The following is a 12,357-nucleotide window of genomic DNA, read 5'->3' on the forward strand; positions in this document are numbered from 1 at the left end:
CACTGTGGTCTCTCTCTCTCTCTCTCTCTCTCTCTCTCTCTCTCTCTCTCTCTCTCTCACAAACACACACACAGAGAGAGAGAGAGAGAGAGAGAGAGAGAGAGAGAGAGAGAGAAATAACAATAGTAATAATAAATATAATTTGAGAATTGATGGAGAACAGTGTTATGCCTATCTCACCAAATTTCAAGTTTTACAGGAGCTGTATGTTAATTTCTGTATTTTATAGTACTAGTATCCATGTTAACTCTGTGTTGTCGAAGGTAAAGTTAACTAATATGCTTACTCTAATTTGTTTAACTCGGTTGTGCCATGTGATTAGCTGTGTGTGTGTCTAAACATGAAAACGAGCACTAGATTTTAACTATAGAGATTATAGTGCAGTACTAACACTTGCTTTTAAAATAAATATGTTTTTGTCAGATGACTTGCAGGGTGCACAGTCAGAAACTGAGGCCAAACAAGAAATTCAGCATCTTCGAAAAGAATTGATCGAAGCCCAGGAGCTAGCTAGAGCAAGTAAACAAAAATGCTTTGAACTTCAAGGTGAGATCAAGATCACTGCAACTCCCCGGGGGCCTGTGAAAGCAGACAATGTGCTTTGATGTCAGAAAACTCAGAACCGAGAGTCACACAGCAGGGTCTCCAGAGTTAGGCCTTTGCTAGGCTTGTTCTCAGACATCCATTCACCCTTCTAAGCTTCCATTTCAGATGGTAAAATGAGAACTGTGGCAGTGGTGGGGCACGCCTTTAATCCCAGCACTCAGGAGGCAGAGGCAGGTGGATCTCTGAGTTCGAGGCCAGCCTGGGCTACAGAGCAAGTTCCTGGACAACCAAGTCCCTTATCTGAAGTGGTTGGGGTCAAAAGTTTCAAATTTCATAGTTCAGATGTGAGATGCCCAATCAATCAATTTACTTGGTGGAACCCTGTAAATTGAGTTATACTTAATATTAGTGCTCAGTTTGGGGATGGGAATTTATTTAACAGTAAGGCTGTGGGCAAGGTTCAGAGTATGGGATCTTCTGAGCTGAGCACAGTGGTACATGTGGAGGAAAGAAGAGCACAAGTTTGAGGCCAGCCTGGGTAGCTAGACTCCCTCAGAAAAGAAAAGAAAAAGGGATAGGATCTCCTCTGTGAAAAAGGGATAGGATCTCCTCTGTGAAAAAGGGATAGGATCTCCTCTTGGCCACTTCTCCTCGTGGCCCTTCTGATAACCATTTGCCAGTGGGCCCTGCTGTTCTCTGGACCTTAGGCTTCCTTAGTGTTTGCCCTTTGGCAATGAATCTTGGAGAGTCCTAAGATCTCATGGATTCTTAGGGCATCCTTAGGTTTTATAAGATGCACTTCCTGAGCTGAAGAACAATTAATGCCAAGAAGAAGCCGGGATCTTCTTATGACTGTTTCCTTTCCTGATTTTTAAAGACATTACTGTCTTGATGAGCTGTGAGGACGGTAGCTCAAGGTAGCTATTGCTTGGTGTAAGGCCAGTCTAGCTTGGTGAAACCCTGGCTTTGATCCCCAGACCCGCAAAAATTAAAAAAAACAAAACAAAACAACAAACAGGCATTCCTTTCTCTTGACTCTTAGAGGATACAGGCTAACACTTAATTACAATGAAAAAATATTTAGCAATCAGCCATTAATTTGTATTTACTATGTGCTTCATAGTAAACACAAGAATGTTATCTTTTGGGGTTTTTTTAATTTTGTTTTGTTTTGGTGTGTGATTTTTCTTTTGTTCATTTGTAGTTGGAAGGTGTTTTTGGTTTTGAGATAGGGTCTCACTACATAGCCATTGCTGGCAAGGGGCGCTACACAGACCAGGCTTGCTTGAACTCACAGAGATCTGTCTGCCTCTGTTATCTGAGTGCTGGGATTAGGCTAAAGTGTGCAATACCATGCCTGGTCCTTAATAAATTACTCGTTTTTAATGGTGCCAGGGCTTGTACCTGGCCCTTGGTGTATAGTAGGCAAGCACTCCACCCCTGAGGTATATTTCTAATCCTCTTTTATAGACAGGGTCCTGCAACATAGCCTAGGCTAGCTTTGAGTTCAGTGTGTAGCTGAGGCTGGCCTTGAACTTGTGAACTTCTTTGCTTTAGCCTTCCTAGTATTTGGGATTATAAGCCTGTGCTATCAGACAGTGATGATTACTAATTATTAGGATATTTCTTGTATAAGAAAGGCTTGTTGGTGGTATGGTATGTAGAAACTCTGTAACTGGATTTTATAGATTTGTTACTTACTATTGTTTTGTGTTCCTAAAATCTTAATGGCTAATATCGATAATACTTATCACCTAACTCTTGTGTCTTTCAGTAAACTGTGAAAGAAAAATTTTAGAAATTTTAGCTATGCAATTGTGAATGCTTTTCATTAACTCACAAAATTCGATCCACCTTGTTTTTGCTTTTTAGCTCTTTTGGAAGAAGAACGTAAAGCCTATCGAAATCAAGTTGAGGAATCTGCTAAACAAATACAGGTTCTTCAAGGTATGGGGCATCCCAAGACTGAGATGGCTGTGGTTATTGTCTGGTTCAGTGATTGAAAAGGCATGACACAGTAAGATTTCAGAGTCCTCAGTTGTCATGCCTCTGGTTCTTCCCTAGAAACTGTTACACTGGCCTCTTGGACATTTTTTCTTTAAAGGAGATGACAGGGAGGGATTGTCCCATTAACCCAGTATTTAGACATAAAAGGCAGGGGTGATGCTAACTGTGGTGGTGCATGTCTGTAATCTCAAGAGACGAGACAGGAAGGTCATGAGTTCCAGACCCACCTCAGCTACATAATGAATTTGAGATTTGCCAGAGCTAAATAAAACTTTGTCTCACCCCCTCACCCAAATTATTTTCACCACCCCCTCACCCAAAGTATTTTCACCAGCAAGAGGACAGAAAAATATGTATTACATATAAACATACATCTATATCCCTTTCTTAATGCTTGTTTTTATATTTGTATGAAGGCATTAGAAAAACAAAGAGAATACCAAAATATTAAAATAAATCTCATCTCTGTGGGGGAAAATAAAATTTGTTTTAGGCTTTTGGCTTTTCCCTTTTGCATCTGTATTTTGGCATTTCATGTGTCTAACACGGATTGCTTGTGTAATTTAATCAAAAGAAACAGCTATGACAGCTAGGCTACATAAAAGCTGTGTCCTGTAATGTGTTGTAATTTTGTTCCTAATTCCTATGAACTTAAGCAAATGATAGTTAATACACTTTTACAGTCCAGCTGCAGAGGTTACACGTGGATATGGAGAATCTCCAAGAGGAAAAGGACACTGAAATCTCCAGCACAAGAGATAAATTGCTTAGTGCCCAAGATGAGATTTTGCTCCTTCATCAAGCAGCGGCAAAGGCTGCTTCTGAGCGGGACACTGACTTTGCTTCTTTGCAAGAAGAGCTTAAGAAGGTGAGAGCGGAGCTTGAGGGTTGGAGGAAAGCAGCGTCTGAATATGAGAAAGAAATCACCAGTTTACAGAGCAGTTTCCAGCTTAGATGTCAGCAGTGTGAAGACCAGCAAAGAGAGGAGGCAACAAGGTTGCAAGGTGAGTGAGTGAATGTTTAGTCGCAAAGCTCCTAACTCCTGCTTTCAGGGAATAGGAGGGGGTGGCCCTTAGTCACACCATGTTGTCCCAGCCCACACCTGGCAGCAGTGATTGTTTTCTTTGATAGAAGGTAACTATATAAACCAGGGCTTCTGTATTAGGGCTGGAGGTATATTCTGCAGGTCTACAGGTTCCGTGATAAGTGTGTTTTTACAGTCATGTACTATTAATCCTTTATAATGCCATTGAGGAGTATATGTCATAACAATGGAGCACACCCATAATCCCAGCACCTAGGAAGTAGAGACCAGAGGATTATGAGTGTAAGGCCTGCCTCGGTTATATCCTGAGAGTGTATGTCAAAAACAAGCAAACAATAACATTATTGTCTTAAAACAGTGAAGCAGCCAGGCATAATGGAACCCACTCATAATGCCAGTGCTTGGGAGGCAGAGGCAAGTGGTACTCTGTGAGTTTGTGGCCAGCCTGGTTTACATACAGCTGTCCCAGCCAGTCTGGGCTCCACAGTGACCTCCTGGCCAACAAACAAACAAACCAACAACCAGTGAAGAAAAAGAAATACCCTGTTTTTTAAGGTGACAGCATCTCTTTGCACAATAGAAGCAAAGTGATAGGTATTAAAGACTGCTCTATAAAAACCTACATGCTTTGAAGAGTGGAAAATGTATTCTCTGAAATGTTACTATGTCTCCTTTGAATACAGGTGGTTTTGGTTCCTGTATTAACAAATACATTTTGCGGCTGTTTTAGGTGAGCTAGAGAAGTTGAAAAAGGAATGGAATGTATTGGAAACTGAATGCCATTCTCTAAAAAAGGAAAATGTTTTGTTGTCATCAGAACTCCAGCGGCAAGAAAAAGAATTGCACAAGTATGTAAGAATTTCCTTTTAACTTCAAAATATTTATCTTTAATTTTTATGGAAATTAAATTTTGATACTTAAATACCATTTTGGAGGAAAATGTTCAGCCAAACTGGTTATTTGACAAGTTAAACATAGTAAGTATTACATCGTTTCATTCCTTTTACCACTGTATCCTGTAAGCAAGCTCCTTTTGGAATACCCTAGAATTCAGATCCAGTTAGATGCCCCTGCTGTACCATTCTCCACTGCTGAAAACAAACAGCACAGATTCAAACCAGAAACTGCCCTGTTAACAAAATGACAGTACATTTCACATATAAAATGATTGTTCTTTCACTCTGTTGATCTGTTAGTAAGAGTAGTGATTTATAACAAAGAATTTACCACAAGAGGGATGAATTTAGCTTCTAAATCACGCAGGATGTGGCTAGGAATGTAGCAAACTACTAGAGGACTTGAGGCCATGGGTTCTATTCCTTGCTTGAGGGAGGGGGATGATAGAGAGATTTTGAGAGAGTGAGATTGGACCATGGCTTGCTCTAACCTGAATAGCCAAAATAGGAAGCTCCGGGTTCAATAAGACCTTGTCTTTGGAGGAAGACATCTAACACTGATTTTAGCCTTCCCTTAGGCTGGAATAGATGTACACACTTGTACATATACAGGTGCAAACACACATATTACATATCTTGATACAATAGGCTACACACACACACACACACACACACACACACACACACACACACACGCACGCACTCACGTGCGCACACACACACACGCACACAGAGGAGCTAATCTATATGGTGGCACACCTCTGTAATCCAGCACTTAGGAGCCAGAGGCAGGAGGACCAGGAGTTCAATGCCCTTTTTAGCTCTACAGTTTGGGCAGCATTACCTCTATCCCTCATCCCTCCTAATCAGTAAGGAAATACCTGAAGGAACAAGATCTGCTGGTTTATTCTCTAAAGCACCTCATTATAATACTATGAAATCTCAGCATAAGGATCCATAAAGCACTTTGATTTTTCTCTCTCTCTCTCTCTCTCTCTCTCTCTCTCTCTCTCTCTCTCTCTCTCTTTTGGTGTAAATTCTTTTCTTTTTTTAAAAAATATTTTTATTTTATTATTAACGTAATTTCACATATCAGCCACGGATTCCCCCGTCCTCCCTCCTCCCACCCCCAGCCCTCCCTCCAGTCCACCCCCCATTCCTACCTCCTCCAAGGCAAGGTCTCCCCTGGGGAGTCAGCCCAGCCTGGTAGACTCAGCCGAGGCAGGTCCAGTCCCCTCCTCCCTACACCAAGGCTGAGCAAAGTGTCCCAGCATAGGCTCCAGGCTCCAAAAAAGCCAGCCCATGGACCAAGGACAGGTCCTGGCTCCACTGCCTGGGGGCCTCCCAAACAGTTCAAGCTAATCACCTGTCTCACTTATCCAGAGGGCCTGGTCCAGTTCCATGGGGACTCCTCAGCCAATGGTTCACAGTTCATGTGTTTCCACTAGTTTGGCTATTTGTCCTTGTGCTTTTTCCAATCATGGTCTCAATAGCTCTCGCTCATACAATCTCTCTCTCTCTCTCTCTCTCTCTCTCTCTCTCTCTCTCTCTCTCTCTCTCTCTCTCTCTCTCTCTCTCACTCACTCTCACCAATTGGACTCCCGGAGCTCCACCTGGGGCTTGGCCGTGGATCTCTGTATCCCCTTCGATCAGACACTGGATGAGAGTTCTATCATGACAGACAGGGTTTTAAAGATTTTATGTATTTTTATTTTATATGTGTTTTGTCTGTATGTAAGTAAGAGTACCATGCATATGTAGTGGGCATTGGATTCTGTAGAACTGTAATCATTCCCTGGAACTAGAATTATACAGATGGTTGTGAGCTGCCATGAGGTGCTGGAACCCAAACCTGGGTCCTCTGGAACACCAACCAGTGCTCTTAACCACTGAGCCATCTCTCCAGTCCCTGATTTTTCTCTTCTAATGCCGTTACTTGCTTAATCATTTTATGTATATTACGTTTTGAATATGTGGTGATAATTAATGAATAAAGCAAATGTTTACTTGTAACATGAAAGTTAGTAAAAGCAGTGCCTAAAATAGGAAGAGGACAAAATAAAGACCTACAATACATACACATATGCTTACATGTGTATGTATTGATTACCTGTGTGGCAGCACATGTAAAGAAATTGGTTTTATTTGTTAATACTTTGAAATAGGGTCACATGTAGCTCAAGCTGGCCTTGAACTTGCTATGTAGTCAAGGCTGGCCCCAAACTCCTAATCCTTTGGCTTCAGTCTACCAAGTATTGTGAATATAGGCATTAACTACTATACTCAGCTGTAGCATGAATCCTAATTTGTCTTATTAATAAAAACCTGGAGTCAGGGTAAATGCTGAAAGATCAGAGAAGCAGAGCAGCCAGCCACTTGTTCTTACCTTTACAAAATCCTCAGCCTGAAAGAGACTGAGCTCCTGTCTTCTCCCGCCTTACATTCCTCTCTCTGCCCAGCCATATCACTTCCTGTCTCTATCTCCCTAGGTGCTGGGATTAAAGGCCACCACTGCCTGGCCTCTGTGGCTACCTGGTGGCTTATCTCTGCACTATGATCTTTACGCAAGCTTTATTTGTTAGATCACAAACAAAATATCATCATACAGCTTGTTTTTTTTGTTTTTGTTTTTGTTTTTGTTTTGTTTTTTTGTTTTGTTTTGTTTTATATTGTGTTCTAGACTGGCCTGGGACTTAACTATGTAGCCCCGGCTGGCCATGAACTCACTCTAGTCCTTCTGCCTCAGCCTCCTGTAAATCAGGCATGAAGATATCCAGGTTCTTTTCATTTACAACATATTAGATTTTTAGATGAATTTATTTAGTTTGATATTTTTATTGTTTTGAGACAATTTCATTAGGTTACCCAGGTTGGGCCTGAATTTGAGATCCTATTTCAGCCTCCTCAGTCCTGGGATTTTAGTTGTGTGTCACCACCCCCCATACAGTTTGTGTTGCTTAGTTATTCTTGTTTTTTAAGTATTGATATTTTCAAGATTCGGAACCTCCTGATTTTAGCTGGAAGCTTTCCTGTATCCTTCCTGGCCCGTAGTCAGGACAAATCTCTCTCACCCACCAGTCCTGCAGGTGCTCAGACCCAAGTAAACACACAAAGGCTTATATTATTTGCAAACTGTATGGCCATTAGCTCACGCTTATTTCTGACTAGCTCTTACACTTAAATTAACCCATAATTCTTATTTATGTTTAGCCATGTGGCTTGGTACCTTTTCTCAGTTCTGCCTTCACATCTTACTTCCTCTGTCTGGCTGGTGACTCCTGACTCAGCCCTTCTTCTTCCCTGAATTCTCTTCGTCTGCTCGCTCCACCTAAACTTCACGCTTGGTTACTGGCCAATCAGCATTTTATTAAACCAGTGTACAAAAGCATTATCCCGCAGCACTTCCCCTTTTCTGTCTAATCAAAAAGGAAGGTTTTAACTTTAACATAGTAAAATTACATATAATAGAACAGTTATCAAGCAAGAATTACAGTTACAATATCTAGTCTATTTATATATGGCATATTTAAAGAAAATATTCTATTTATCCTATATTTGTGAGTCTAAGGTTTCATATCTAACTTATTTTTTATCATAACCAAGGAAAATTATAACTATCTAGTCTTCAACTACATCAAAGAACCCAGAAAGATATAATATTACCTCTGTCTGGAAATGACAGAGACAGCTGGCTGCCTGGACAATCACCCAAAGTTCCTCTGCAACATTGGGGCATCAATCTTTAGACTATAGGCCTAGTTTCTCAGTCACTTTTCCCTGTATCCTGTAGAATGTCTGGCAGTCTCCTGTGCGAAGCAAGAACCTGAAGGACCATCTTGCCTTGTTTTGGCAAAATTTAGTGGTCATTTTTCCATAGGTCCTGCATGTCCAGTTGATGCAACATTTTGTCAAGCAGTCCAGGCAAGAACAGTCTCTTGCCCAAATGGCTAACTTTTGCCAAGAAGAAGATGAACTCCATATGGAATGTCTTTGATGCCCATCTTCCTCTTTGAAGTAAATCGGTGCTGCCAGGAGCAGATGTGTCTCACTGTCCAGAAAAGTCTAAGTTTTTAAAACATTTTAAATGCCATATTCTGTAGGTCTTTGAAGTGTTTGAAGATTACCTACCTAATTGAAATATATCTATGTATACCTAGAAAACTTAACTAACATGACTATAAGTTTGATTATTATGGATGACTAATTATTAATGTGTATTTCTTGAATTATCCATTACAATTTAAATGAGTTACATAAACATAATACTTTAAACAAGAGTAGAAATATACATATACTATAACAAAATTAACTTTAAATTTGTATCAATAAACTAAAATCCATAGCATTGTAAAACATTTTTAAACAAGTTGTTGCTCTTTAAAAGTAGATTCAATAATCTACCCTCTCATCCTATCATATCTATAGCCTATATTTCTATATCATATCCCCCTTTCTTCTTTTAGAAAGAGATTGACTATGACCAATAATAATAATTTGTAATCAACAACCTAAACAAAGACAGACAAACATACATAATCCAGTTTTTGGGAAGGTGGGCATAGTTTTCTAGGCTATTTCATGCTGATAGGGGCTGCTGGTAGTCTTAAGGAGATCCTGAGAAAATTAAATAATGGTAAAGTCCTGGGAAGACTGGCTATAACCTTTGTTGATAGGTACCATCTGTTAAGGTTCAGGATATCTGGCTTGATCAAATCTGATCCATCTTAACCTGGAACAAATCCATAGCCTCTTGCTTCCTGTGGAAACAAAAGCAGAGCCTCCTTTCCAAAGCAACGTATCCTTAGGTCCAAATTTTGAAGTCAAGATATCTTCAAAGTATACATATTGGTTTAACTGAGCAGCCTTTATAATTAAATGTCTTTCTGCAGTTAAAAATTCCAAAGACAATATAATCCAGACTCTGTGTGATTTCCATCTTTATGTGGCTTATTTTTTATATTACTTTTGCTTTCTTTTTAAAGACTTTATTTTTTTAAAACTTTCTATTTCTTTATATAACTGTCTATATTCCTTTTCCTCTCTCTTCCAAGCCTATGTATATTTTTACACATAATGTAAATCATTTAGAGTTTTATCTTATCTGAATCTGTCTTATTGTGAATGTATTGTTTAAACTGCAGCATGACTAGGACTGAAATGGCAGCTTTGCCAGCTGGCTCCGCCCACCTCAGCTTCCCAACATGGAGGAACTAAGTTTTCCACCAGCTCTGGGGAAACCATGTTCATTGCTGACTCTCTGAAGCAGTGGGTCTGTGCTTCCATCCAGCAGCGTGTAGCCCTTCCTTCCTTCCTTCCTTCCTTCCTTCCTTCCTTCCTTCCTTCTTTCCTTCCTTTTCTCTCTTTTCCTTCCTTCCCTTTCTTTTCTTTCTTTCCTTCCTTTTCTTTCTTTCTTTCTTTCTTTCTTTCTTTCTTTCTTTCCTTCCTTTCTTCCTTTCTTTCCTTCCTTCCTTCCTTCCTTCCTTCCTTCCTTCCTTCCTTTCCTTTCTCCTTCCCTTCCTCCCTCCCTCCCTCCCTCCCTCCCTCCCTCCCTCCCTCCCTCCCTCCTTCCTTCCTTCGGTCTGTACTAGCAAAAGCTATATCCACCATGCACCACACACCATGCTGTATGGCTTATAGACACCACTGTGTACAGTGGCAGGAATCCACCATGCTGTACGGCTTATAGACACCACTGTGTACAGTGGCAGGAATCCACCATGCTGTACGGCTTATAGACACCACTGTGTACAGTGGCAGGAATCCACCATGCTGCACTTAAGCCCATATGCCAGTGAACCTGCCATACTGTAGCTCAAGTCCACACGCCACAGCGTCTCTGTACCTTGGCGTCTCTATATCTCGACCCACATGAGACATGAAGTAGAAAGCTGTTTTTGGCTCTGTTATTGTGTGTTTAAAAGCCCTTTTTAAACTCTTTTATGCCTTATCGAAATTTGAGAGCCCCATGTTGGTACGCCAAATATAGCTGGAAGTTTTCCTGTGTCCTGGGTGGCCGGCGTTTGGGACACCTAATCTCTCATTTTTGAGATGTGATTAATGAAATCTAGCAGACTGTTAAAGTACTATTCTTTTTAAATTATGTCAATTTTACTTAAATGTTCAAAATAATGTTTACAGATTTCATGTGAGTAGAAGCATATGGCTTCAAATGCTAGACTTCAGTTGGGCATTTTCTGCTTTTGTGGAGAACCAGCTGTATGGGATGCTTAGGCAGGGAGAATCCCTTGTGAGACACCCATATCACAACCAAACCAAAACAAAACAATGGGTTCTAGAAAGGTACACTATATCAATACTTATCATTATTCAAGTCATCTCTCTACACTCACATAAACTACATAAGAGATATTAATTCTATTTCTTCCTGCCTGACTACTCTAAATTTATTTGTTAGGCTTCTCTTTACACAGGGTCTTAATGGCCCTTTAGTCTTTATGTTTATTGGCCTGATACTATCAGATTCATCCTTAAGAATCTGCCCATTGTGTAAGCAGAATGGAATATATCTTCTGTAGTTCTTTATTTAAAGTATTGAGTCTGATTAAGTCCCATTCTGAAAGACATAGCATTGTCACTTTGAAAATCTTATGTGTTATGTGTGGGTGTTTTATTGCATGTGTACATGTACTCCATGTGCATGCATTGCCTGCAGAAGCCGGAAGAGGACAACATTATCCCCTGGAACTGGAGTTACAAATGGTTATGAACTGTAATGTGGATGCAAAGAATCAAACACAGTCCTCTGGAAGAGCAAGTAGTGCCATCTGAGCCATCTCTCCAACCTGAAGAGATGGCTCAGCGGTTAAGAACACTGGCTGCTCTCCTGAGTTCAATTCCCAGCAACCACATGGTGGCTCACAACCATCTGTAATGAGATCTGGTGTCCTCTTCTGGCCTGCAGATGTACATGCCGACAGAACACTGTATACATAATAAATAAGTAAATCTTTTTTTTTTTTTTTTTAAATTTCTTTTTCTTTTTTTTTTTTGGTTTTTCGAGACAGGGTTTCTCTGTGTAGCTTTGCGCCTCTCCTGGAACTCACTTGGTAGCCCAGGCTGGCCTCGAACTCACAGAGATCCGCCTGGCTCTGCCTCCCGAGTGCTGGGATTAAAGGCGTGCGCCACCACCGCCCGGCTAAGTAAATCTTAAAAAAAAAAAAACAAAAAACTTACATTCTTTTAACAACTTCTAGGAGCTGATTTTTCTCTATGCTAGATAAGTCTTTTTTTTCCACTGTTATCAAAAATTGAACAAGTAATTATTTTTCGTACTGGAGATTGAGCCCAGAGTCTTGGTCATGTTAGCCACTAGAGCTCTACCACATGCTCTACCACATGCTCTGCTCAGTTTCTGAAAAAGACATTGATGTTCATTCATATCAAGTTACTTTCCTCATGTGTAAATTATTTTTAATAGCAAATTATAAAAATAATCATGTAATTAAAGCTGGAGAATAGCTTTAGATGTTGTCTTAGTTAGGGCTTCTGTTGCTGTGATAAAACACCATGCCCAAAGCAACTTGGGGAAGAAAGGGTTTAATATATCTTGTAACTCTCAGGTCACAGACCATCACTGAAGGAAGTCAGGGCAGGAACCTGGAGAAAGGACCTGAAGCAGGGGCCATGGAGTTTCGATGTTTATTGGCTTACTCCTCATGGCTTATTCACCTGCTTTCTTGTACAACCCAGGACTACTTGCCCAGGGGTGGCACCACTCACACTGGACTGAACCCTCCTCCATCCATCATCAGTCAAGAAAATACCCCACAAACTTGCTCACAAGCCAGTCTGGCAATTTTCAACTGAGGCTCCCTCCTCCCAGATGATTCTAGATTGTGTCAA

General features: G+C 40.5%; 1 protein-coding gene across 27 annotated transcripts in view; it reads left to right on the top strand.

Moving 5' to 3' along the window:
• The window catches only part of Slmap (sarcolemma associated protein), a 123,157-nt gene that overhangs the window by 100,445 nt on the left and 10,355 nt on the right, over positions 1–12,357 (top strand). For 18 of the 27 annotated variants that reach the window (XM_059273990.1, XM_059273989.1, XM_059273993.1 and 15 more), the window contains 4 exons: positions 424–546; positions 2,419–2,493; positions 3,237–3,557; positions 4,329–4,446. In XM_059273990.1, coding sequence (XP_059129973.1) covers positions 424–546; positions 2,419–2,493; positions 3,237–3,557; positions 4,329–4,446 — 637 coding nt within the window. The remainder of the gene's footprint in view (positions 1–423; positions 547–2,418; positions 2,494–3,236; positions 3,558–4,328; positions 4,447–12,357) is intronic. The other 9 variants (XM_059274004.1, XM_059274002.1, XM_059274009.1 and 6 more) reach the window with 1 other exon arrangement.

This window comes from Peromyscus eremicus, chromosome 9 (genome assembly GCF_949786415.1).
Source record: "Peromyscus eremicus chromosome 9, PerEre_H2_v1, whole genome shotgun sequence".
Taxonomy (NCBI): Eukaryota; Metazoa; Chordata; class Mammalia; order Rodentia; family Cricetidae; genus Peromyscus; species Peromyscus eremicus.